At 44.0% G+C, this 27,428-nt stretch overlaps 1 protein-coding gene across 4 annotated transcripts in view; it reads right to left on the bottom strand.

Moving 5' to 3' along the window:
- Nucleotides 1–27,428, bottom strand: part of ATRN (attractin) — a 149,095-nt gene that overhangs the window by 83,298 nt on the left and 38,369 nt on the right. For all 4 annotated transcript variants that reach the window (XM_086746152.1, XM_086746154.1, XM_086746155.1 and 1 more), the window contains exons 4-12: nucleotides 20,615–20,743; nucleotides 18,386–18,591; nucleotides 16,961–17,129; nucleotides 15,519–15,609; nucleotides 13,319–13,562; nucleotides 10,347–10,530; nucleotides 8,239–8,393; nucleotides 3,167–3,251; nucleotides 1,146–1,366 (exon numbers count right to left, since the gene is read on the bottom strand). In XM_086746152.1, the coding sequence (XP_086602278.1) occupies nucleotides 1,146–1,366; nucleotides 3,167–3,251; nucleotides 8,239–8,393; nucleotides 10,347–10,530; nucleotides 13,319–13,562; nucleotides 15,519–15,609; nucleotides 16,961–17,129; nucleotides 18,386–18,591; nucleotides 20,615–20,743 (1,484 nt within the window). The remainder of the gene's footprint in view (nucleotides 1–1,145; nucleotides 1,367–3,166; nucleotides 3,252–8,238; nucleotides 8,394–10,346; nucleotides 10,531–13,318; nucleotides 13,563–15,518; nucleotides 15,610–16,960; nucleotides 17,130–18,385; nucleotides 18,592–20,614; nucleotides 20,744–27,428) is intronic.

Below are 27,428 nucleotides of genomic sequence, written 5' to 3'. Positions count from 1 at the left end.
AGAAAAAAACCTGCATGACCAAAAACAGGCATTTCCTGACAGAGCTCTAAGAGCTTGATTATATACAGCAAAAGATCTAACCAAACAGTTGTGCCGGCAGATTTCCTTTTATCGACTACTTAGTAAATCAGATACTGAACTGATAGAACATTGCATTCATTTGCAGCGTCAATCATTTTTAGCGCCCGAGGAGCCGTAAAACACAACGCCGGAAAATGCACCGAGACGTGGAAGCGCGTGAACTAAGACCCGGCGTGCACGTTCAGGCAACGCCCGCGCAAAACGATGCCAGAGGACATCTCCCAAGGACGGCGAACATCTCGCACCGCAGGCCCCTTTTGCCGCAAGCCTGGCCTTCGATTACGCGGAGCATTTTCATGCAAAGCTTGAACTTTCCACTTCATCTTTCCGAGTGCTTATCGCCTGTGTTTTGTGAAAATTTATTGTACATTGAGAGCCCGTGAAAGCAATGTCCCTTCACATCAATTTCTTTTAAATAATTAAAGGCTGCCATCTATTACAGAATCAAGGTTCGTATAATTTAATTCAGAGCAACGAATGCATCGGGACAAAGCGTTGAAAAGTTGTTGAAAAATTATAGTAAGGGAGAAGACAGGAATCAGACCTTAAAATAAGTGTTCTTTTTCTTTGCCTCTATCCATACAACACTGTAGAAGGAGAATTAACGTAACTTTTCTTAAAACACTCTTCCTGGTGTCTCTCTTGAAGAGCACAGGATAACGTCACAGGACCCAGATCCCCCTCCCTTGCCCCGTGGTGCTCACCAGCGAATTGCTGGCTCTCGCAAGGTCAGTTCTTGGAGCAAACATCTACAGAGCAATGGTTCAGGCCTGATTCCTGACTGCTGACGTCTGTTTAGGATAGGAAAGTTGTACAGTAGGAAAAAAAAAATAAACTAATGAGCAAGCAGCTTCAGGAGGAGTGAGAGATGGAAACATCTCCACGTCGCTGCAGCCACTTGGTCAGAGGAAGGTCTCCCATGGCACGTATGGAAGCACAACTACAGCCCCCCCATCTTAAACTTGATCTGATAACAGCAGACAACTAAGGCAAGACAGAATTTGGAAAAGAAAAAGACACTACAAGCCTTTTGGAAAAGGAAACAGAAAGAACGTGACACGTACCTGGCTTGGGAGGACAGTCTTCAAAGACCTTCTGCTGCTGCTCTACCGTCGCCATTTCCCAGGGGACGCAGAGGGAAGAGGTGGCAGCCCACACGCACCTGATGCCAGGACCTGCTCGCAAGCAGGCCGTTTCATTGTCAAAAGCTTCACATCTCTCCGGCGTGTACTTCAGTATGTCACTCAGGAGGAGGCTGTTGAAGCCCCCAAACACATACATGGTGCTAGACAAAATGGAAGCAAAGATATCAACATTTCCACCTGTGCTTACAGACCACACACTGCTGAAGGTCAACGTGATTCAAGGTCTGAGCAAAGAGTTTTAAGACATTCCAGCAGGTATAAACCCAAATAAATAGCTCTTGGTTAAGGAAGGCACTAATGGAAAGGTCAGTCAGGTTCCACCGTTTCAGAGAACCAAGAGAATCTCAACACACGGGTGTTGAGACAGAGTCAAACCATCCCAAGGTCATGGATCGACCTCCTTCAGCCAAAACTCTGGTGACACCTGATCAACGCGACTATACGCAAAATGCTGCAGAAATGTGGGATCTTCCCATGAAGAACAATGGGAAGAGACAGAGGAAGGCTAAAAACTGGGGAGACGATATCACACCATGAAACCAGCATTCAGAAACTGTGACAGCTACACGGCTGTGACAAAACCAGTTATTTTCATGGTAGTTAGCAACTGAGCAAAAAGTCATGGTGATAACTAAAAAAAAAAAAAAAACAAACAACCAAAACTCTAAAACAAAATAATACTTTTGTATTATTTTGAGAGGGGAGGGAGGTAGAAAGGTGGGTTTTTTAAACCTCCTGCAGCATGAAAACTGCTTCAGGCAAAACACCAAATTTAATTAGTTACACAAACACATCACCCAAAAAACCCTGTGTATCCCTGTTTGTAAATGCATATTTAAAAAGAGAGTGAAGAAGAGTCAATGCAACTAAATAAAAGTTTTGGTTGAATAATCAGGACTTTTGATACTCTTTTAATCCTATATTAGGGAAGAGAGAAAACACAGGCTTAATGGGAGCAAACTGGGAGCAGTTGATAAAGGTCCAGAGGAGGCCACGAAGATGATAAGAGTGCTGGAGCAGCTCTGCTGTGAGGCCAGGCTGAGAGAGCTGGGGCTGTTCAGCCTGGAGAAGAGGAGGCTCCGGGGAGACCTGAGAGCGGCCTTCCAGTGCCTAAAGGGGGCTGCAGGAAAGATGGGGGGAAAGTGCACAGCAGGGCCTGTTGTGACAGGACGAGGGGTAATGGCTTTAAAATAGAGGGAGGCAGATTCAGACTGGATATCAGGAAGAAATTTTTTACACTGAGGGTGGTGGAACACTGGCCCAGGTTGCCCAGAGAGGCGGTGGATGCCCCACCCCTGGAAACATTCCAGGCCAGGTTGGCCGGGGCTCTGAGCAACCTGATCTGGTTGGAGATGTCCCTGCTCCTTGCAGAGGGGTTGGACTGGGTGGGCTTTGAAGGTCTGTTCCAACCCAAACCATTTCGTGATTCTATGAAATGCACAGCTGATGTTCAGTGTACATTGAAACCAATAGTGAGGTTTTTAGACAAAACGAGTATCTAGAAGCACAGCTTCCTCTTCAAGGCAGTGATAATTATCTGTCCAGCTTAAACTGGGCTTTAAATAATGTTACTGATTAACAGGAAGAATCCTCAAAAGGATAAAGGAATCAGAATGATTCTTAAGTATCGTTTCTCAAACTGGGTTCCACAAACTCAAATGTAATAGCCAGATGTTCACCTGAGAACTCGGACATTATTATTGTGGAAAAAATGCTTAACAGCAGAAATTTCACCTACGATTTTACCTAAATATTGTGCATCAGTGACTGGTAAAGAGAAGACACGCAGGACAAGCTATGGAAACTGAAACATGGACAGATCTAGAAACCATGAGGGAAAGTACAATTTGGAGATAAAAAGTTCCACTGCAGATGAATAAGAAACGCATTTACTGAGGTGTGAAAAACACCAGCACCCCCCAGCTCGATTGTAAGCTTACCCGTTGTACAGCACAGCAGAATGTCCAAACCTGTTCACATCGTGATGGAGACCCGGGCGAGGAAGAACAGACCACCGATCGCAAGCTAGGATTAAGGAAAGCTCAGTTCAGAGAAGTTTCTCAGGATAATTAACGACTCGACTTACCTAGCACGTTTCCTCCTGAAAGATCCCAAAGCACCTTAATTCCTATAGAGAGACCATTCCACCCACCAGCAAAACTCAAATCTTGAGTGGAACAGTTTAGGAAAGCGCTGTATTATCTTCTTTTGCAAGACTTAAGACCCAGTCTTCACCCCAGCTACCATTGTACGACAAAAAGGGAAGGGAAGGATGTTACGGCTCTGCTCCATCATCTACACAGTCCATGAAAAAGGAAAGCTTCAGGGCATTGTGTGGAAGGGGTTAGCAGCTTTTTGGGAATCACGTGTAATTAAACAGCAGCAGCTTGAGTTGCATTTTCTCCTTTACTAGGGGAATTTTTCATTGCATAACAAGTTCAGTTTTTATCTGTTTATATGTGAATTATTTGTAGTTTTGCCCCAAACCAGTATCACTGAGAACAGAGACTTATCTTTCTTTTTCTTTCCTCATTGCAATTATGTTCCTAGAGGGTAGATATGGATGTTTTTAAAAATATTTTTCACTCATCATAGCTCAAGGATTTGTGGTTGTTTTTCTCTTTTAATATAACATGAGATTATTCCATCTTTTTCTATTAGCATAACATTTATAAATTCTGCTGCATTTTTTTACTCCATTTCTCAGGTAATTTCTTCCTTTAGGCAGCATGAAAAGAAAAAAAACAAAAACCAACTTAAGAAACATATAACCCACTGAGCAATCAAAGGAACAAAAGCAGGAAAAGTTTGTCCAATTCATGTCACTTAAACTTCCCCAAGGGAATGGGGTCACCCTGGGGGCTAAGGTCCCAGCAGCAGTTCAGGCAATTTAGGCAATTAAGAGAGAAAAGTCAATCAGCTGTAAAGATCTACAGAGCCCTCAAACGCTCGCAGATTCTTTCATACAAGATAAAACTGTTGTGCTGTGAACTGAACTTCTGGGAAAAAAACAAAAAAAAAAAGATGACAAACCCAAACTAGTAGGTTGATAAAAATAATAATTTTTTTTTTTAACTGAACTTAATTGGACAATTGTTGGGTAAAATTGTAGGGCCATGAAGATGATGAGCAGGCTGGAGCAGCCCTGCTGTGAGGCCAGGCTGAGAAAGCTGGGGCTGTTCAGCCTGGAGAAGAGGAGGCTCCGGGGAGACCCGAGAGCGGCTCCCAGTGCCCAAAGGGGGCTGCAGGAAAGGTGGGGAGAGACTCTTCAGCAGGGCCTGCTGGGACAGGACGAGGGGTAATGGCTTTAAAACAGAGGGAGGTAGATTCAGATTAGATATTAGGAAGAAATTTTTTACGCTGAGGGTGGTGGAGCACTGGCCCAGGTTGCCCAGAGAAGTGGTGGATGCCCCGTCCCTGGAAACATTCCAGGCCAGGTTGGCCGGGGCTGTGAGCAACCTGATCCGGTTGGAGATGTCCCTGCTCCTTGCAGGGGGGTTGGGCTGGATGGGCTTTGAAGGTCCCTTCCATCCCAAATCCTTCTGTGATTCTATGATTCTAAAACAACTGATCCTAACCTCTGCTCCAGCAGAAACTTTTGTTCACGAGTGCTGATAAAAGACCTAAGACCCAGTTAATCGATTTAATAATTCGCTAAATTGTGATTTTGAAGGGGTTTTTTTTAGATGTCATTTGCTCGCTCTTCAAAGAATTTAAGCCAGCCCAGCATCACTCCTGAAACGAGCATGTATGGTTCCAATTTTTAACAGGAGACTTCAGTAAAATTGGAGAGCAATTTGCAATTTTTTATCCACCAAGTTGTGAGTTATGTGAGGCCAAGAAACATATTTTTCTAGATTAATAGAAGGTCTGGAATGTTTTGCTTTCTAAGCTTCTTTGCCATCTTTAACTGAAGACCGAGTATTGGAAAAAATGAATTATTCTGAAACTACAGGACGTAGAATCCTGTCCTTCCTGACTTATGAGTTAAGACAAGCCTAAAACTTAAAATGCTCAGGATTTATTAAATTTACGCTTCAAATAGAAGACACATGCTATGAAAACATCCAGCCTCTTTCTATGTTTGTCATCAAAACAGAATTTTGATGGGGTAAATAGAAGTTTTAATTTCTCTCCTGTGGAGAGAAAACTTCACTATACGAGTATAGGCTTTATATGAATATTTCATGCCGAGTTTTAGAAGAACATGAAGTTAGAACTTCTTTAGAAATGAAAATGAACGGTTACCTAAACCCCAGTAACTGCATTTTGAGACAATCTGCCTGGGAAGTTTCTATTCTTGTTTTAGACACGACCTTTCTAAAAGTCCAACCCTCGCCTTTTCTCTCCCAGAGAGGGACGTGCAGCGATGGAAGGGCTGCAACTCTCACTCGGGTCCTTCTCTGCTATGAATTGTTGACAGGAGGAGGCAAAGGATTAAACAAGGCATCTGTCCACCCAGAGACAAAACTGCTGTAGAGCAGGAAACTCTTCTATAGAGGCCAGAGAGATCAATTTTGGGCTAGGAAGTGCTAACTAGTCACTGTAGCGTGCAGAATGTAGGAAAAATACCATGTGACTGCTCTGCTTAAGTGTTTGCTCAACCTCAACGTCAACACAATCCAAAAGTTTGTCCTGCGAAGCAACAAGAAGTGCACACGCACGCAGATGGCTGCGCTGTTATCCTCAAACCTTCCAAAACTGGGCATTACCTGGACAATTTGGACTGAATAAGCCCCAATCTGGTCAACTGGAGGATAAAAGAATAAGAAGCATTAACGCGTTCTCAGATCTACCTAATCTGCTGTACCTCCAGAGGATCTCTGCGCACATCTCGGCGACATCTGTTTGCATCCTACACTTACACAGAAAAAAGACAGCATGTCCTCACAACACTCAACGCATGTGGTCTGATTACTTAGAAATTTGAGGAGAGCAAACCAGAGAAATTTGCTGAGGTAAATAAAATGAGTTACCGCAGAAATAAATTTTAATGGCAAACGTAAAGGAGGTCTGTCTTTGAAGCCGTTATTTTAGACTGTGTTTCAATTTAGGTTTACTCCAGTCCTCCAATCATCATTATGGTATCACCTTCATCAATGAGATGTTAAAGTCAGCAAATCAGCCAAATACTCCTTACTTTTGTACTATGCTAAGATAACAAATCACTAAGCCTCTCCTGCAAAGGTCCTCAATATCAATTGACCTGCTGCCTTGTTTTCTCCTGGGTAGCTTGAGCCTTGGGAGCACCAATGAATAGCTAAACACGTAAGTACGTTAATAATAAAGATGTGATAGCCATAATCATCTACAGCGGCATGGTCCTAACGGTCTTGGATATTTGCAGTGCTTCCCCAGAACATACAGGCTTATTCCCAGGCAGACCAACGTTAATAAGATGAATATAATCACTGCAGAGATGATGTATGAAGAACCACCAAGTAGGTGTTTCTGCTGTGACACGACCAATAGCCAACATGCTAACACGTTCCTGGTAGCGTCCCTGGTCCAATGGGATAAGGTAAATCATATAAGGTATGCTGTCATGGAAAGAATTTAAAAAGTGGTGTTTTTTTCTGAAACAAAGCTGTCCTTTCTAAGCCTGAGAGTCTCTGTCCTAAGGAATGAGGGTACCCAAGACCATAAGAACACATCCCATGCGTGTCACGTGAAGTGCAACCAATGCAAGCTCCAATTCTGTGTAAAGCCAGTAAGGATTGGGCAACTCAACTACGACACTTCATGTAACAAGAATCTGCCTGTTAACTAAACTGAATCAAAATGAACATCATTATTGACATATTTTGCCAAATTAATCCCATTTTCTGTTTTACACCTAATAGTTCAACGGGTCAGGGAAGACCACAAACGGTAGAAAAGGAAGAAAAATCTGTCACTATTGCTATCCAAGTTTAAAAATTTCCTCTGCCCCCGACTGTCAAAATACATTGTTTTAAATGTTCTTCAAGGGGGAAAAAAAAAACAAAAAAAACCCAAAAAAACACCAAACTCAAAATCAAGCTAGCTAGGAGCATACAATACATTCCACAGGGATATGACTTGAAATCACAAGAAGCAGAAGGCAACGATTTCCAACGGACAGCAAAATGGCTCAACGATGCCAAATCTGCTGCTGAAAGCAATCCATTCGCTTGCATATTCCTTTCAGAAACCAGGAGCAACATCTCAGTGGACAGCCACTCTGCAAATTCAGGTTTGCATGATTATTTCAGGCAATCAATCACGAGAGCCCACAGTTAAGGGATTTTGAGAGCGGAAGGCAGAATGTGATACGAGTATAGAACGGTGTTTTTCTCCAGTGTAAATTATCTGGATGTGCACGCACCTTTTTTTTTTTTTAATATAATTTCTTCTCTTCTTTTCTTCTTAAATGCATCATCTCTGGACTTCACTTTCACAAATAAATGCTGCCCTCTTCTGGCACTCAAACTGATCAAAACCTCATCATTCCAAATAAAATCAAATTGTTTGGCTTTACTGTTAAATAGTGCTTATGGGGACATTTATGCTTATAAAGCGAACATATAAGCAAACTGACATTACAAACAGCCCAGCCAAAGGAGTCAGCCAGCCTGCAGTTAAAACGAGAGCGTGCAACACACAAGCTGAGCTTCGGCAGCGGCCAGTGCTTGTAACTGTCCTAATAGACCAAAAATAGATTGAAATACACTCAAAAAACCAGGAGAGCGTTATGGCTGAGACAGTAAAACAACAAGCTCTCTGTTTAAGAAATAATTTTTAATGGCTGAGGTTGTGTATATAAACTGTTGGCCAAATAACCGCTGCTGTATTTGCCGAGAAATCACTGCAGCAGCTCATTTCCTCGTTTAGCAGCAAGCTAAATGAGCCTCTCCTCATTACGCTTTCTCCTGCAGTACGCTTAGTAAGTAGCATTTGGTATAACACATCCGGCGTGTAAATTAGTCATTCTGAAGACAGTTCTTTTCGAATACCCAAGAATATTTTTATTATTATTTCTGTGAGAACTTACCGATATCATACGCCATAAAATCCGAAGAAAAGCACTTTGCGCCGTGGCTCATGGAGGTGTCGTTGTGCGTGTTTCCTCCAAACACCAGCATGGTTCCGCTCATTATCACAGCCGTGTGCAAGTAGCGAAAAAACCTACTGTCTTTAAGAATAGTCCTTCAGAAATAGAAATATATGGATTAATGAAACTGATTAGTACCTGGCAAAGACAAAATCATCCATAAATTCAAGTTGAAGGAGGTTTCATGGGTGTGGGGAAGAGGAGAGGGGAGAGTATTTAACTACTTTTCTTAATGAGATATTTAACAACTTCCTTTCCAAACTGTTCAATTCCCCCTTGTAATTTCATTCTCTCATCTTCCCAATTTATAGGAGAAATATCTACAAAAGTCTCTTTCCAAAGCGATGGACCTTAAAATCATCCGTTCCTTCCCTAGGCATTATCAAGTTCTCACACTAACCGGGCTTTTGAGCGGAGTCAGCTGAACCTGCTGATATGGATGCTGCCTGGGAGGACTCCAATATTTTATAGTAACTCTAAGTTTATAGTAACCTAAGGAATTATTTCAAATAGGGCATCATCTCTTGCTCAAAACGAACAAATTTGTTTTAAGGTAATTTATCCAGCTGCAAATCACGGAGCCCCGCAGCTTAATACCTACAAAACTCAACACCTCATCCATGACTAAGTCATGGGAAGCATTAATCGTACTCACCACTCAGGTTTAATCAGCACGATTAACGGCACTGAACACAAAGGCTCACCCTTGGGAGAATTTCCCTGCTACTTGGAGAGGGTGGGATTGCAGCAAACCCCTGACACCAGTCTCGCAGGCAGCGGTGTCACCGCGGGCTGTCACACCAGCAGCATCCCGACAGCAGCTTGCACGAAGCCCAGAATTTCAAAACGAATTAATCAGCAAATAATATCAACGACCCGGTCCAGCGACCGGTTCCGAACACACGGGGCTTTTTGAGCATCGCTCTGTCCCTGCCAGGCTGACAGCGCTGGACTGTGACGTTGCCACTCAAAACATCTGAGGGAACACGGGGAGAAAGACGTTTGCCAAAATAAAGCCGGGGGACTGCTTTTTTTGCCCTTCCATGAAATCACAAGAGGAAGAGAGGGCTTATATTATAAAAAAAATGAAAAAACAAGCCAACGACACCAAAAAAAGTACAGATAAAGATGAGCAGGCACTCCTACGCGCCTTACTGCCAGCCCTCTCGAGGCTGACACAATAAATGCAATGAAAGGAAGTCGGTGCTGCAGCAGTTTGGAAGAAGATCATCACACTTGTGACATATTCTGCCTCTTCAGTCAGATTTGCCCCCTCCATGGCTGAAGTGGAGGGACCAAATGAACCAAGAAAGGAGTGTGGTTATGACTGCACGTACAACAGAGCAGGAGGGAAAGGTTTTGGAAATTACTCGGCAGTTACTTCCCTCATCAGTACAGACTCACAAACAGTTGTTGCAGAAGTATAAGCTATTTTAAACACTCAAAACAGGGGATATAGTGACTCAAATTTACATGTGTTAATTCAAAATGTAGTCTCCTTTTTGTCAGGAGCCTTTAAAAACAACTTTAAGAAAAACACAAAATTTGAGGAGAACGTATTTCACCTCTATAGCTCAAAATTGTGACGTTTTGCTATAGCTTTTTAATAACACTCACCTTTGGACAGAAACAAGTCACAGAAGATTTCAGCTTAAGAAGTGAACATTTCAAGCAGTTACAAAGCCAGAAGAAAATGGGGTTATAATAGAAATACTTTTGCGGTCTTAACTGCGGAATGAATTATCGCTCCCTTGCCTGCAGTAACTGCACTCATACGCACAGCCTGTACTGCTGGCAGGAAAATCCCCTCCAATATTTTTCTTTTCAGCTTTAACACAACAATAGGTTAGAATGGATTTCTTGGCTCATTCACAGCCTTGATTATATGGTTCTCTATTCATAAAGGGACACAAAAATAACACACACAAGAGCACAGACTTTATCCTGAACGTAGGTAACTATGTACTACTGTACCCTTACCAAATACCCCATCCTCTCGTCCACTCCAAACAAAAATTAGGGGGTGGTACACAGGAAAAACTACTCACCACATACGGGAATCGACTTCATATTTGTACAAGTCATCTGCTAGCCTGTATTTGTTGGCGCTGAACGCTTTGTAACCTCCATGGATATAAATGGATCTTGTATTTGGATCATAAACGCTGCTGTGCCCGTACCCTCCTTGCACCAAAGCTCCGCTCGTCTGTAAGATGTTCCAAGTATTCGTGGCTGAGAAACAAAATGTGAGCGATGAAACATGATTAACTTCTCCCCATTAATAATTTACCAACAAATCTCATAGTGAAACAAATCGGGTTTCCCTTGACTCAGATCTAGACACCGTCTCCACCACTTCATATCCAAAAATATTCTCCTGCAAGGAGTTTGTTGTCAAGAAGTATTGTCAAGTATTTTTACCCAGACCAGAAATATCTCTTCTACACTCATTTATTACACTTTGCAGACAAGCTACGTAAACGAGAAATAAAAAGTACAGAAATAATATACTGCATTTCAGTGACATGAAAACGCCAGCACCGTGGCTTGATTTGGAACGGAACCCAAAAGCGCTTTGATTTTTTATACATAAAGGCAGACAGCACTGAAGCCAGGGTAAGTGTGACTGCGAAGATCACTGCAGTTAAACACTAATCTGTGATCAATGGTCCTGTATCTCACTCACTAAAATAACGCTGAAGTACTCTAGATATAATATAATGGCAACTGAAACAAAAATGCCAAATTACACACCCATTCTCTGTAGCGAGTGCAGAATGCAACCCTACACAGGCTTCCTAACTCCAGGGCAGATCAGGCACAAAAAAAGGCAAAAAAAAAAAAAAAAAACCGTTGGCAAGATCACACATGGGAAAAGCAGAATAGTAGAAAAACAAACCACTGCCCCACACATCCTGCTTTTCTCCAGCTTTCTCCTAGAGGAAGAAAGCTGGCTCACGTGGACACCAGTGAAGCAGAGCAGGCTCCAGCAGATCCCCTGGATCAGGATGACTGAAGGACAAGGGTAACAGTTCAAAAAGTGCTGACAGGACCACTATTTGTGACAATAACAAGCACATCACGTTGTGAACTCCCCGTGTTAACTACGCTTTCTGCCTGGTCAGTACAGCAAGGGACGTGGCTCCAGAACATCATTTCAGAGCAGCTAAATTAGGCAGGAGTTCAGTTCATCTGGAGAGCTTTCTACACCTCTCCACCGATGATACTGGAAATCTCTGGATCCTAAAGTCAGAGTGCAGACTATTCCCAGGATATGGGGCAAATGGAAGCCCAGAAAGTCATGCTCTGTTCTTCATAGCATCTGGTAATCACTGCTACCGGAGACAGGGGTATCAGGTTGTTCTGGTTTTGTTAGTGAGGGGGGGCCTAAGGTAGGCCCTACAGCAGCTTCTGTAGGAAACTGCTGGAAGTTGCTCTCCTTTGTCCAGTGGACTCGGCTGGGCCTAGGGCGGATCTGCTGCTGACCAAGGCCAAGCCGATTGGTAGCAGAATGTTCCGTGATAACGCCTCTGCGATAACGTATTGAAGAAGGAAAAAACAGGGAAAAAAAAGAGAAGAAGATGTGAAGCAGCTGAGCGGGAGCAGAGAGGGGGAGGCGCGAGCCTCATGGGCCTTGCAGGCCTCACCCTCTGGCCTCCCGCCGGGCAGCCGACTGGGCCCAACTTGCCCTGGCCTGGCTGCAAGAAGTGGAGAGGAGATGAGAAGTGAATAAGATGTAAAAAGGATCCTGAGAGGCGTCTGCCAGCCTGTTGTGAGGAACGGCTGCAGACGCCAAGGTCAGTGCAGAAGGAGGGGGAGGAGTAACGCGGCTCCTGCCCAAGATTCCCCTGCAGCCCACGGTGATGACCATGGTGGAGCAGGTTGTCCCCCTGCAGCCCATGGAGGTCCACAGAGGAGCAGAGATCCACTTGGAGCCCGTGGAGGACCCCACGCTGGAGCAGGTGGAGGCCTGAAGGAGGCTGTGGCCCGTGGAGGGCCCGCTGGGGCAGCCGTTCTGGAGGGACTGCACCCCGTGGAAGAGATGACCCACGCCGGAGCAGTTTCACGAAGGACTGTGGCCCGTGGGAGGGACCCCACGCTGGAGCAGGGGAGGAATGCGAGGAGTTCTTCCCCCGACAATGAAGCAGCTGTGTAAAACAACGCATGATGAACTGACCACAACCCTCATTCCCTTTTTTCCCCTGTGCCACTTGGGGGAGGGAAGGTGGTAGAGATAATGTTAAGCCTGGGAAGAGGGAGGGGTGGGGGGAGGTTTATCTTGTTCCCTGTCTCATTCTCCTGCTAGTTTTAGAAATAAATCAATACTTTTCCCCAAGTCGAGTCTGTTTTGCCCGTAATGGTACCTTTAAGGATTTCTCCCCGTCCTTATCTCAAACCTCGAGCCGTTTTTCCTTATATCATCTCCCCCTGTTCTCTCAGAGGGTGGGGGGAGCGAGAGAGAAACTGTGTAGTCTGGTCCTGATCGGGGCTGAACTACGACACAGGTTAAGTGGATTCTTGGCCTGAATCATTACAGCCATTCTTCTATTCACAGGATACAAAAAATAATTTCAGAAGTGTTTGCTCTGCCAGAGGGAGAGAGGAAAACTACCTTAAATTGTCCCACAGTTATCCTGCTTTGTCCCTCAATTACAGCTTTGTTGTCTTTGGGAGCTAACAAGCCATACAGAGCTGGAGGCCCATGGCTGCCTGCTCACTGTGTTACACAAACGCTGGAAGTTCAATCTAACTTCTCATAAATACAAATAGAAGGAGAAGATCACAGAATCACAGAATGGTTTGGGTTGGAAGGGACCTTCAAAGGCCACCCAGTCCAACCCCCCTGCAAGGAGCAGGGACATCTCCAACCAGATCAGGTTGCTCAGAGCCCCGGCCAACCTGGCCTGGAATGTTTCCAGGGATGGGGCATCATACTTGTCTTTGTTTTACTATACAAATATAAATTATTTAAATAATTTTCAAACCAACTGAAGCGAACGGTAGGCAGGGCCCCACTCACCCAGGTTGTACTCCTGGACATTGCTGATATACCCGTAAAGAGGGCAGTGCCCAAAGATGACGAGCATGACGGCGCTACCGTCTTGCAGGGTGACGATGTGCGCCGAGTGGCCAACGACAGCGTACTGCTCCTTGGCTTTCAGCGTCGCTTGAGTCCAGGTCTGGGTAGGAATGTGGAACACCCACAGCTGGCTGGTCACGTTCCCCGTCGCATCGATTTTTCCACCATACATGTATATATCATCCTGAAAGAAGTTAGATTTAAAATGAGGCCAAGAAGTTTGACATTTAGGAAACAGCAGAAGACAGCTGGTAAGAAAGGCTGTTACGATGGAAACTCCTCTGTGTCTGTACACTAAAAGCTTTGTCTTCCAAGTTTATGCACTGATAAAAAAAAAAAAAAAAAAAAAAAAGTACTCTTTGGAAAGAAGGGAGCCAGGATAGCTTGACAAGGTTTTATTAATCATCCCGTAAGTTCCAAAACTATCCAGTTTGCTTTGTGTGTTTCTGCAGGCATCTCAGAGTCAGCCATGAAGCCACCAAAGTGTGTAGTGGAGCCCTGTTTCCCTACTGACGAGGCAATAACCTTGGGAAGGAAAGTTCTCTACTATAGCTGGTGTTTCTTGGGAAACTGCCGAGAACCACTGCCTGTCACTGATGGTAAACCAACTTATTATAGAATCATACAATCATTTAGGTGGGAAAAGACCTTTAAAATCATTGCGTCCAACCATTAACCTAACACTGCCAAGTCCACCACTAAACCGTGTCCCTAAGCACCACATCTACACATCTTAAATCCCTCCAGGGATGGAGACTCCACCACCTCCGTGGGCAGCCTGTTCCAGTGCTTGATAACCCTTTTGGTGAATAAATTCTAATATCCAATCTAAACCTCCCCTGATGCAATGTGAAGTTATTTCCTCTCATCCTATCACCAGTTACTTGGGAGAAGAGATCAATCCCCACCTCACTACAACCTGCTCTCAGGTAGTTGTAGAGAGGGATAAGGTCTCCTCTCAGCCTCCTCTTCTCCAGACAGAACAACCCCAGTTCCCTCAGCCGCTCCTCACAGACTGGTGCTCCAGACCCTTCACCAGCCTTGTCGCCCTTCTTTGGACACGACCCTTGTTTTGGGTCGTACCCTACTTTTGAACAGCTATTTGCAGAATGTGCATCAAGCCACTTCAGGTAGGAATTTCCATCCTTCTCAGGTTCTTCAAGTGTTCTGTTTGTGAATGGTGCTGTGTGGAGTTTTTCAAGTGTTTATAATTATGCTTTATATAGGCTTGCACTGCAATGAGCTAATTAACATCCCAAAACCAAAGGTCAGTAAAGGATTAGCTCGTTTCATAGAACCACAGAGTGGTTTGGGTTGGAAGGGACCTTCAAAGCCCACCCAGCCCAACCCCCCTGCCAGGAGCAGGGACATCTCCAACCACATCAGGTTGCTCAGAGCCCCGGCCAACCTGGCCTGGAATGTTTCCAGGGATGGGGCATCCACCGCCTCTCTGGGCAACCTGGGCCAGTGTTCCACCACCCTCAGTGTAAAAAGTTTTTTCCTAATATCTAATCTGCATCTACCTCCCTCTATTTTAAAACCATCACCCCTCATCCTATCACACGACAAAGGGTATTCTATTTCTTTCCAAAGGCTTTGCTGTTCTGCTCTCACGCGGCCTGCACCCCAGCAAAGTATGCAGGTGACAAATGAGGTAAGAAACAGTCAAATCCACTTGCCATTTCAGATGCTGGAAGAATAGATTCATGGGTCTACTACAGAAGCAGAGCAAGCTCCAAAATTTCCAAATTCACCAACTCTGCTTTGGTGCTTTAAACAATGGAGCTCTTAAAAATATTTATGTGGTCTACATTTCCTACATTAGGAAATGCTAGCAGTCGGGCATGTCTTGCAAGGACAGACAGTAAAAAGGAAATAATGGACTCAGTGACCTCAGTCAGCCTTAAAATCTCTGAGAAAAGGGCAAAGAAGGAACACACAAGCAGAAGAACTGCAGACCACCTAGGATCCCAGTCCAAGGACTCCCTGGAGAACAGTTACACAGACTGGGATGTCCATGGAGAAGGCTCTGAAAGAGAAATGCTTCCCCCAAAGCTGAACTGATCTGTGAAAAGAGGTGACTGTAGTGGGAGAAGAGGGAGAAACGAGCCGGGAAGCGAGTCTGGAGCATTGAATTTACCTTATGTAATGCCAAGGAATGACCATATCTCATCTCTACCGAGTTCACAGTGTTGTTCAACGGAAGCCACTCTTCAGAAATAAGATCATACCTGCACAGTAAAAATTCAATTAATTTCTCAAGAAGTAGATATTAAAGTCAAGAAAATTATTGCTCATTCTTTCCAGGATTTGTGGAAAATTATTTTATTTAGCAGAAGCCCTCGACACCAAGATTTCAGCATGCACAGAGCACACACAGAGTACTTACGGATTAAAAAACCCAGTCAAGCCTGCTCTGTTATTTGATGTCCACGTATTGATTTGTTTTACCCTGAGCTTTCTTCCCCATGGAAAACCAAGAGCTAATTCATTGTCTATTAAGCTATGACAACTTACACCACGTGAACCCCCCAAAAGAGCAGAAAAATTTACACTAAGCTAAGTTCCAACTGCTTGATAAAAAAAAAAAGGCATTTTTTAATTATATCTTTGTCACTCAAGCGTATTTTTTCCTTGACCTTGAAACAAGATAAACCCTGTGCCCTGAAAATGGCATGTGGCTTTTTAGATAAAAGCATGAACTACGCTGGCCAGGCTTACAGCCTTAGAAGATAAAATCACCTCTGTTAAAGTGTTCAAGGGAGCCACAGGGTATCTGTTGAAAAATCAGGCATGACTTTGAAAGAGTAAACTGGGGAAGTAATCAGCAGTTATTCTACAACAAAGTCTGCATTTTCAGCTCCTCTTTACCTTCCCCTACAAGAACCATTACCTCTGAGCACGAGTGCTGAACACAGCTCTCACTGAGGTCTGTGAAAGCAAGGTATGTGGGTGTCTCCAGGAAAAAAATCCAGCTTTTGCCTACATCTGCCCAAATACTATCAAGCTTAAGAGGAAGCCTGAAATGTTGTTTTTTTTTTTTTACAGGTGATTTCTGTGAGGCACGTAATTATTATCCGATATCTTAGTTACTGTCAAATCTCCTGAAATCTCCTCAGGTAATTGCATAAATGTCACCGTCCTAAACACCACTCTCTGTTTGGTGTGCCGTCCGCTATGCACAAACATGAATGTTAATCAGTATGGATTAATTAAGGAACCAAACACCTCCAGTCACACAGATATGATATAAGGAAGGGCTAATAACACTGAAGCAGAAGGACCCTCTTTGAATATGAAGCCAGATACAGCTTAGAAGCTCACCTAGAAATATACAGTGAATAGAAGCAGATGAATCAAAAATTCACTGAACATCAGGAACCTTACCCTTTTCTTTTCCAAAATTAGCACCCCTCAGCAGCATTTTCCCACATCTCAAACATGAGCCTAAGTTTTCATTACTACTTTTTTCCCCTGGAGACAAAGCGTAGGCCAAAACACAGCACATAAGGTGGCATTTTCTAAAAAGAATTCTCAAATCTAAGTTCCTCTGCTTAGTTTAATATCTAGGTTTATACTCACGCTAAAACCCTCTGAGAGTCAGAATGATTGAACACGTAGCCTCCAACAATCCACATTTTATTGTCATGGATTACGGTTTTGTGAGATGCTCTAGGAAGTTTTGGAAGAGAGTATTCCTCCCGGGTCCAAAACGACTGGTTTGTGGGAACAGGAATTGAACAGCCAGGACCTGGGAAAATAAGGTTTAAAAATTAAGTTGATTTTTTTCCAAAGCCTATATTTCACCTAGAGGTCAACCCACAAGTGACAAAGACGGTGCATGGCCAGGTAACAAGTGAGAGCCGTGATCCTCATTTCCTTGCCCACATCAGCAATCTGTGATGGATCTCCTGTGCGATCTCCCAACCATAACCACATACTGCAAATTTAAAGTTCTCTTCAGAACTAAGAAGTAGTTCCAGACTAGATGAATCGGTGACGCAGCAAAGAAGACACTCCGCTCTGTTCTCCCTTGCTGTCATTCTAGGGGAGCATGGTGCAGACCCCTTCCCACTCCACACTGCGAGGGTATCTTCCAGCACTTACCCAGTCACCATGTTCTTACAAAATCCCCAAACACAACCCATGAAAGCTTCAGGAGACCAGCTCAGCAGCATGCTATAAATCCCCAAGGGTCTATGGCTGCCTTTCCCTCTCTTCATTCTTCTCCTTCTCTTCATTCCTCTTCTTCTCAGCAACACATTTTTGTGAATTGTTCACCTATTTTTTTTTTTCCCCTCCTATATTTCTGCTTCTCTTAAACCAACTTTTCAACTGCCAGGCTTCCCTTCACAGTTTCCCATGACGTGGAAGAAGAGGAGCAGCAAGTGACAAAGTAAAAAGCCGCATGGATGCTATCCCTTCTTCTCAGTGACACCCACCCACAAGCACAGGGTTACTACAGACAACAGAGGACAGAACCTGCTGAAGAGGCTCAAGTCTTGGAAAGGGAATAAGTTTATCAGGACAGCCTTTAGGCAGTCATGAGGGTGGTAGAACACTGGAACAGGCTGCCCAGAGAGGCAGTGGATGCCCCATCCCTGGAAACATTCCAGGCCAGGTTGGCCGGGGCTCTGAGCAACCTGATCTGGTTGGAGATGTCCCTGCTCCTGGCAGGGGGGTTGGACTGGTGGGCTTTCAAGGTCCCTTCCCACCCAAACCATTCCATGATTCTATGCTCTGTATGGTAGCACAGCTGCTTTTAAAAGTGTTACAAACGAAGTACAATCTTTTGATATGAAAAGCTACTCTGTTCCCAATCAAAATGCTAATACTTGTCAACATTCTTAAATACTCCCAATTAAGCTGCAAGAGCCATACACAGAATCACAGAATGGTTTGGGTTGGAAGGGACCTTCAAGAGTCATCTAGCCCAACCCCCCTGCAAGGAGCTGGGACATCTTCATACATAGAAAAGGCAACCTTCTCCCTATCAATCAGCCTTACCTTGCCAGCCCGCAGAGCACAAACACGCCTTTGTGTCGTTAAAGTCGCAATGCCCTCTCTCAGGCGCCCCGCAGTCATCGGCGCAGTAGGGAATATCACAAGCTTCTCCCTTCCAGTACTTGGCACATTCGCATTCCAGAGCGTCGCTGCTGTTATTGAGCCTGCACTCCCCTCGGCCGGAGCAATTATTGGGACACATATTGAAACTGTGAACGGCAGGGAAAGAAAGTTTGTCAGTAATGAAACAGACTCCCAAGCCGTACCTGTTACTAACGAACACAGAGCGATGCTGAATAAACATTAACGCAGCCGTTCGTTAACACAAGAACCAACAAGAGCTGCTCATCTGGAGCCTGACGTGAGGGACCTGTGGAGATTTGTTCTCTGTCTGTCATCCACAGAGCTGCCTCACTTAATGACTTAAACTTACACCTCCTCTGAAAAACTACCAATATGGCTTTTAGCCATTTGTAATGCAAATGAATTGCTTTAAAATGCTCCAACAGCAAGTGAAGAATTTAATCAGCGCTTAAGGCTTTTGTGGTGTCTGTGCAATTTATACTTAAACTCCTCACAATTAAGTGCTATTCTGGGATCTGCCTACCAAGGGAATACGCTGGAGATGAATCCCAAGCCAAAGATGTGCCTGCGTTGAATCGTTTCTGATTTTATAACATCTGCAACGTAGCCGAGGCAAAGGCAGACACATCCTTGGTGAAGATCCAAATTCAGAAACCCTATTAATTTCCGAATTCCGGTTTTTGCTGGTGTATCAACCAGTAAAACTCACAGATGGGGATTACTACCCAATATTCTCGCTGTTGTGGGACAGGTGGAGTCACTGGCTCCAAGATCGTAACTTCACAAGTGTTTATTGAGTACCTACGTCCAGTAGTAACTATAAAGGCTGTTAAACTGAAAAAAAAAAAGAAAAACAGCCTTTTACCTACTCTCTGCAAAAATGTGAGGAGAAAACCTAACGACCAGAACACGTGGAAGAAACAAAACACAGGACTGCACATGAAAATTGTTTGAAATTATCAAGAAAGTGAAGAGTTGAAAAAATATTAAAATATCTTAAAGGAACTTTGAGAAGGCAGGTTGTTCTGGAAGAGGTTAATTTCTCCTCTGCAGTGCAATGCTAACAGCTGGCAGGAGATGGTGCCATGGTTTACAGCATCAGCCAGGCTTTCCACGTGCTACTGCTTCCGCTGCTGCGGTTCGGCTTTGCAAAGGCTCCTCGTTTTCTTCTGGAGCTTTCAAGGGGTGCTGAGTGTTCTGCATTTTTCAAAGAATCCACTGTATACTTAAGTGCTGAATAAGGATGAAAGCACCAAGAGTGGTATTCAAAAACACTAAGCACCTCATTTTAAGGAAACTTTCCATTTTTGTAAAAAGTCTGTTGGGACCAAGGATTTTGCAACTAAGTTTTTTTTTTTTTTACAGAGAGGCGAGCAAGAACTTCCGCAAGTAACACTCCAATTAAAATCTCCCAGTGTAGCAGAAACACAATTTGTAGCTGTAGGAGTAAAAAATTCAAAGCCAGTGATCCCCATCAGAAGCAAAAAATTCCACCTCTGCTAGTATGTCCACACTGCGATAATTTCCTTCATAACAAAACCTTTGTAAAAGCAGTCGATCAATTAGGGAGTACCCTAAAGTTATTTTTAAAAAGCCTATCAACGAGGACTAAATATATATTAGTGGATAGAAAGCATCCATCTATAATATTTAAAGTGTGAACCAAGGAACGTAACAAAATCATTCCAGACCAAGGACTGAGTAAGAAAGAGCATCCCAAAGAAAACTGCTTGAGGAACCTCAACAGCAGGCACAGTCCAGCATCCCTGGTGAAACCTGTGCGCTTACGCGACAGCGCGTTTGTTATGAAGTATCTCTGCAGGACGCGTAAGAGCACACACGTGCACAAAATACATCCATTCTGGTTGACTGAATACGATCAAATAAATCTAATAACGTTAAATAAATAACGGGATGGCTTTTCGAGCAAACATTTGCCCACGCTTACAATTGACAACTGAAGTTAATGCTGAGCACATCACAGTTATTAGCCGTCGCAAGGGTATAATAAAGATAAAAATCTAAATTCAAGCATCCACTCATAATTACAGGCTTCAATAGAAACTGCTTATTTCAAGACAAAACTGAGAAAAGAGGAAGTCTCCTTCTGTTCAACTTGCAACATCATTTTGGAGTGGCACTACTTACTTATATGTGATGTTGAACCCTGTTAAATTATAGGCAGCGTCACTGAAGAAATGCAGAAGGGCATACCCAGAAGTAGCTACAACTTCTGGGACTGTTTCATTGCTGTCTTTCTCAGGAACAATGAGACCACTGGAGAAGAAAAAAAAGAAAAAAAAAACAACAATGTTAGAATTGAAATAAAAAGGAGCAAAGCAACAACAGTAAGTGCATCAGTATTAATACAACAATTGAAACTCAAGGTATTTATTTGCATTTATTTGAAGTACAGTGAATATATGTGAAGGAACCATCATTTTTGCAGAGCAGTGTTATCAGATTATTTTTCTTCAACAGAACTCCTTAAGAATTCAGAATAAAATGTCTCAACAAGGTGAGAATGTATAGTCAATCAACCCCCAAAACAATCCCACTCTCAAAGGTGTAGGAACCCTCAAAGCCCCTCTGAAAGATAAAACCACATTCTTCAGCGACCAGTTCAGTACGCCCTCTTGCTTGGTTTTATCATCTGCAACATAGTGACCATGATACTGACCAAGGAGTGCAGAGAAATTAAAATGTTGAGGCTATCAAGTGTAGCACTACTGCTGCCCTCAACACACGTGACTCCAGTTTACGAGAAGGAACGATTGAAGGAAGGAATGAAAACAGAAAATCCTGAAGTAATCAACTTGGCCCTTCTAATATACATTTATCTTTCAGAAGTATTTAACCTGGGCAAACCTGAAGCTGTCTAGAATTCCAGCTATTCTTACCAAAACCCTACTTGTCCCAAAAGCACAAAACCTGCTGTATCAAGCCAATCTAAAGGTCTCTGGAACCTAGCAAATGCTTGGGGAAGACAGTGACAAATAAAGCAAGTACAGAGCGTTTTGGTGATGCATTATCCAGCTTCCAGAAACCCACAGCTCAGGTGCTTTGACCTGGAGGAGGCACCCAAGTCAGCACATTTAAATAAACCATTCATCCACGCTTCTAATTCCTTTCTCAACCCTCCCTACCCTTTTCACCTGGAAGATCTGCAGCGGGGAGGTGGACAATTTAACTCTGCAATGGTACAGGACTTCTTACGCTTGCTTTCCATCTGCTACCTGATCACCCACCGCCGTCTCTTTGGCTTTTCCTCTATGAGAAATAAGTACAATCACCCTTACTCACCATCTTCCAGCCACCCACTCTTTTACAAAGCTCCGTCCAACTCATCGCACCCACATTTGTCCTATTTTCTGTCCTAAAAGGCGGCCAGGCTCACTATTCCCACCTCACTCATTGCTTCACACCTCTGGTTGTCTCTGGCTGCTTCTCTAAACCCTTCCAGGTTCTGTTAGATCCTCCAGCCCTTCAGCTTTCCAGGGGTGGTGGAGAGGAGGGAGGATGGTGGGCAAGACAATTTACAGTATTTGAGACTGGACACAACGCGGATTTATATACCGACACGCCAAAATACCTGGTAAGCTGAAAAGGAGACTGAAAGTCTCTTGAAAAGAGTAAAAACTACTGCTTTACCTAATGCACAGAACAGTATCTGAAAGGAAATGTTTATTTTTCTTTTAACAGAAGCCTGACAACAACAAAACAAAGAAATCAATTCCTCCTTTACACAAAAGATAAGAGCAGAAATAAATTTGATGTGTATTGAAATTATTTTTTTTAAAGCCTTGAAGCGAAGTGTGTTGTCTCCCACCACCTATTCACAGTCAGCTGCTATTTTCCTGTCGAGAACCGTCTTTCCCCCAGCCTCAGCCCTATTTTCAGACGCAAAGTCGAAGGATTTGGCAGAGCAGAGACCCCAAAGCCCAGAGCTGAGCGTGGCGGGCAGGGAACCCGTGGCGGCTCCGGGGTGCAGCTCTCCTGGGAAAGCAGCCGAGCCTGGTCCCGTGCCCCGACTTCTGAATATCCGAGGGCATCGTCGACTAACCAGCAATGACAAAAAGAATTTTTCCCCTGAAAAGAACTTACGTTTCCTCTTCTCAGATCTATTCAGGAACAGAAAGCGCATGCATTTGAAGACAGTTCCTAGGATGGGGTAAATGGGTTTTCTACACCCGAGGAAAACACTCACAGCTATCCACATTCACATTGCCTGGAGAGCGCTTCTCTGTGACCTGGATTTTTCTGTCCCCATGATACAACACAACGGTGTGCTCCAAGAACAACACAGACACCCAGGGATGCTTTCCAAAAGCTGTTGCTATCAATGTCAGAGGTGTTTGCACCAAGGTGTGACCAGCAGCGGAGTAAACCTGCAAACTCTACATCAGCCCTTCCTGCCCAACAAAGCTGATTGTGGACAAAAAAAAAAAATCCTTAATTTTACCAAACACAGTAACCTGATCCCATGTTTTAGCTGAACAACTCCAGCACAATACGTAGCTCAATAAATATTTCCTTGTGAGAAAGTCAATTATTTTTCCCTCTTTCAGATCTCAAGGATATAGGATTAAAAGGCAAAATTCACTGCGTAAAACGTGCCTGTTTCATTCTTTTGTCTCCCAAAAGACCATCTCACAAAACATCAAAGAACAAAGTCTAACAAACTTCTCCTTGCTCTTTGGTTCACGCTTTTCCTTTGTAATGCAAACCGTAGGATGGTACGTCTCCACCCCAGGAAAACAGACATCCGAATATAACTCAGGGTAAGGCAAACTACAGCTCAGGGAGAAGAGAAAAGTCCTTTGTTCTGGTTTATTCCTCTTTGGTCTTATCCTTGCAGCACTCCCCAGCGATATTACAGCGCAACCTAACTGGAAAGGCCTGGAGAGGGGAGGATAATGGCAGCAAAGAATAAAAATACAGAGTGAATAGTGAGACAAGACAACAATCCCCCCCAATAACCATTCCTAATAAAAGGACTAGCACAGGATAATTATTTATTTTCTCTTAAAAATCTCGATTTGGGGATTTTTTGGGGAAGAACACAGGTACCTCCATAGTGGACGCTCTCACCACATCTCCTGCTTGCTCCTTTCTGTCTTTTTTGGATGCCTTGTACGTAAATACACTAAAAAGGAGGTTATCCCACCTACACAAGTTTAAAACAGCCTGATGAAACTTCATAGGCAGATTGGAACTTCGTGCAGAGAAAGCCGTGGAGAGAACACAACGCAACACGATGATAACGATCGGGTCCCTGAAAGGTCAAACCTCAAAACCCGTGAATAAATACGGTGTGCGCACAGCATCGTTCTGGATAAACCAGCACAAACAGAATTTACATTGTCTGCCATGAGAAAAAGAAAAAAAAACCCAATAAGCAGAGTTAAAATGATAAAGGATTACGTAGAACTTCCTTTAAACTACAACGCCGAATCTCTCAGAGACTCGGCTCTGGCCGGGATGAACCTATTTCACAATGTGCCGCTTCTATTTCTTTTTATAAGGTTTCAAAACATTTCGCAATCGTCGCTACTCCAAAGCAAACAAACACTCCTACTCGGCTGCGCTGGCCGGGGACGGGATTTCTTAGGCGTTGAAAGGCAAACCTCTGCTCTGCCCCAAAACAACTTCTACTTTCCGTGCGCTGGATTTGTAGAGCCAGTGGCAGAGGGAAAAACAATATCAAGGAGATCTGGCAGGAATTTCGGCAGGAAAGAGTCAAAAAGGAGGAAGATGGGAGCCATGAAGGCAAGGGTGAAAATAAAGAGCACAGCTCACAGATAATGAAGGGATAGAGGTGCTGTGAGAACTTTGGTAGTATATTTTATGCTCAATCTACCGAAATGCACTATGAAACCATTCCCTTCTCCTAATTTTTAAATACTTCGACCCATCTGGACACACATAAAATGACACCATTTCTCCCCGTTTAAAAAACAACCCGTGCACATCACCAAGAGTAAAAATAGACAAAAAGGTAAACAAACCAGAAATAGAAATTACAAGAGATTAAAAATAAATCAATGCCAAGATATACAAAAGGAGTAGTGAAAATAAGGAGACATCTCAAACTGATTTTCTTCAAGGAAAAGTTAAGATTCTTGCGCAGCAAGATGACTCCCAAACACAGACTTTTAAGGAAACAATGATGCTTATAAAAATTTAAAGACGACTCGCTGTTGAGAGTTGGAAACGACTCAATGCGCAATTTTTCTTGAAACCATTTTCTCTCGTTGCACCGCAGCCAGACCTAGAGCCCGCCCGCAGAGCGCTGCGGACCAAGAGGGCTTGGCCCAAAAACCCCTTCAGTTCTTACAGGATGCTCTTCCTCCCCGAGACAGAACAAGGACTTTCATCATCATCCAATATCTGTGAAGCTCGGTACAGGATACTTGAATCAATGCAAAAAAATTCCAATCTCCAGTCCATCAGAAATAGTTTAAGATAAAAGATCCAAGAAACTGAAGAACCAGAGAAACTTTCTGCTCTAAACTTCCTTTATAGGCCTTGATTTAACTCAGCGAATTTATCGTTTCAAAACCCTAAAATAGAAACTCCCTTTGATCACCTTGTCAAACAGACCTGGTGGTTCTGGAGGGGGTTACAGGTTGAGTGAACAAAAGCAATTTTCATACAACGCATTTACATTTCTCCATTAAATCTGACTGTCTCCCACAAAGACATTTCGATTAATCAATCCTCACACAATCAAAGGATCAGTTGGTCACGACGGGCTCACGGAGTAAATGTAAATAAGGGAACGTCACTCAGCAGGTACATTTCTAGCAAAATCCCACATACGTTTGTTCCTCACCTTATATATATATATATATTTTTTTTTTTTTACAGTCATAGAATCACAGATGGGTTTGGGTTGGAAGGGACCTTCAAAGGCCACCCAGTCCAACCCCCCTGCCAGGAGCAGGGACATCTCCAACCAGATCAGGTTGCTCAGAGCCCTGGCCAACCTGGCCTGGAATGTTTCCAGGGATGGGGCATCCACCACCTCTCTGGGCAACCTGGGCCAGTGCTCCACCACCCCTAGAATAAATTTTTTTTTTTCCTAATATCCAATCTAAATCTACCTCCCTCTATCTTGAAACCATTACCCCTCGCCCTGTCACAGCAGGCCCTGCTGAAGAGTCTCTCCCCACCTTTCCTGCAGCCCCCTTTGGGCACTGGGAGCCGCTCTCAGGTCTCCCCGGAGCCTCCTCTTCTCCAGGCTGAACAGCCCCAGCTCTCCCAGCCTGGCCTCACAGCAGAGCTGCTCCAGCCCTCTCAGCATCTGCATGGCCTCCTCTGGACCTTCTCCAACTGGTCCATGTCCTTCTTTTAAGCTGTAATACTCAAAGTTGTCATGCATGCAGAGAAAATAAATAGAGCAAAATAATAAATATTTCAAGGACAGGCTGCTATGACAGAAAGTCTACTGGACCGCTCCATGACCCAAGTGTGTGCATGATGACAATACCTCAACAGTCCAGCACAGGGGTAATATTATATATCCCCCACCCAGGGAGGTAGAACAAAAATTGATTTGGGCGATGATGGTTGGTTGCATGCTGAGCGCCAGCTCCATCAGAGGAGGACAAGAATATCAATAGGGAAAACCTGGTTATGCACATGAGTGAAGGACACCCGACTCATGCTTTGAAGCAAATAGAATCATAGAATGGTTTGGGTTGGAGCAATAAAACTGAAGCGTTAAACTTCATCTTTACGCAGAGCACGTATACCTGCAGTTCGTTCTCTGCCTATACGTGCCCGAGACGAGGACCACTTCTTCCTCTAAGTCTGCTCTAAGTTGATTAGCTCCTCTGGATACTCTTGTAACACAAATAGAACTGACTCAACGTGGCTTGTACCTTTCCCCGATAATTAATCTTCGTTAGCAGCCCTCCTGCTGTTATCAGCAGATCATTTGCTCCAAGCAATACACGACAAGTCGATCGTCAGCGGTAAGTGGGGTTTGCAGGTGAGTTCAAGAAGGGCATTGAGGACAACGCAGAAGAAAGAGAGCGCCTTTGCCTGCGCCCACGGCAGCAACGTGGGTTACGACTTCTAGCAAAGAATTGGGGGAATAGATGGAAAAAAACAGAAGGGAGAAAACCATACAACGTATGAGGCAGAAGGAGAGGTTTGTTTAGCCTGGAGGAGAGACGGCTGAAGATGGGGAGAAATCTAACTGCTGCCTTCAACTACCTTACAGAGGAGACAGCACCAGACACATTCACAGGAAGAGGACATGAAACTACAGACGCAAGCTGCAACAAACAAGTTCTGATTAAATATTAGTAGAAGATTTTTACTTTATTATTTTTTAAGCCATGAGAGTGGTCAAGCCTTGGCCCACTGGCCCTGAGGATCAGCAAGGTCTCCATCCTTAGGAGATATTCACAACTTGACTGGGCAAGGTCTTGAACAAGGGCCTGATCCCACTTTGAAGCTGGCCTTGCTCTGAGTGAGGGATCAGACCATGGTCCCTCCAACACAACTCACCCCACATTCTGCACCTAGACTCAAAGTTGGGTGTGTATGCGCCATATTCGCCTGCAAGTAATGAAAGGAAGGTGAGCTGCTCCTGTTTGCTGAGGGTACAAGAGCTCACGTTGAGGCACGGCAGAGCGGCCAGCTCACCAAGTGACCGCGGGGCAGCCGCTGCCACCATGACCATCCATCGGGCACCCTGACAGCAACTGCCACGAACTTCCGAGCGCCAAGGGCAGAGCCATGGCCAAAGGTCTTGCAAAAAAAAAAAAAAAACAAAAAAAAAAAAAACAAAAAAAAAAAAACAAACCACCCAGAAAAACAAAAAACACCACACCCTTCCCCTGCCGACCAGCGCAAAACGAAAATAAAGGTGCAAACGCAGCTCCAATAAATGTTTAACGTGGAGGAAAGCTAAAAACACAACCAACAAAGTTCACAGATGATGAGTGCA

The sequence above is a fragment of the Chlamydotis macqueenii genome, chromosome 4, assembly GCF_036417535.1.
Source record: "Chlamydotis macqueenii isolate bChlMac1 chromosome 4, bChlMac1.mat, whole genome shotgun sequence".
NCBI classification, from domain to species: Eukaryota; Metazoa; Chordata; class Aves; order Otidiformes; family Otididae; genus Chlamydotis; species Chlamydotis macqueenii.
The sequence above is the reverse complement of the archived record's forward strand: the minus strand, read 5'-3'. Positions and strand labels throughout refer to the sequence as shown.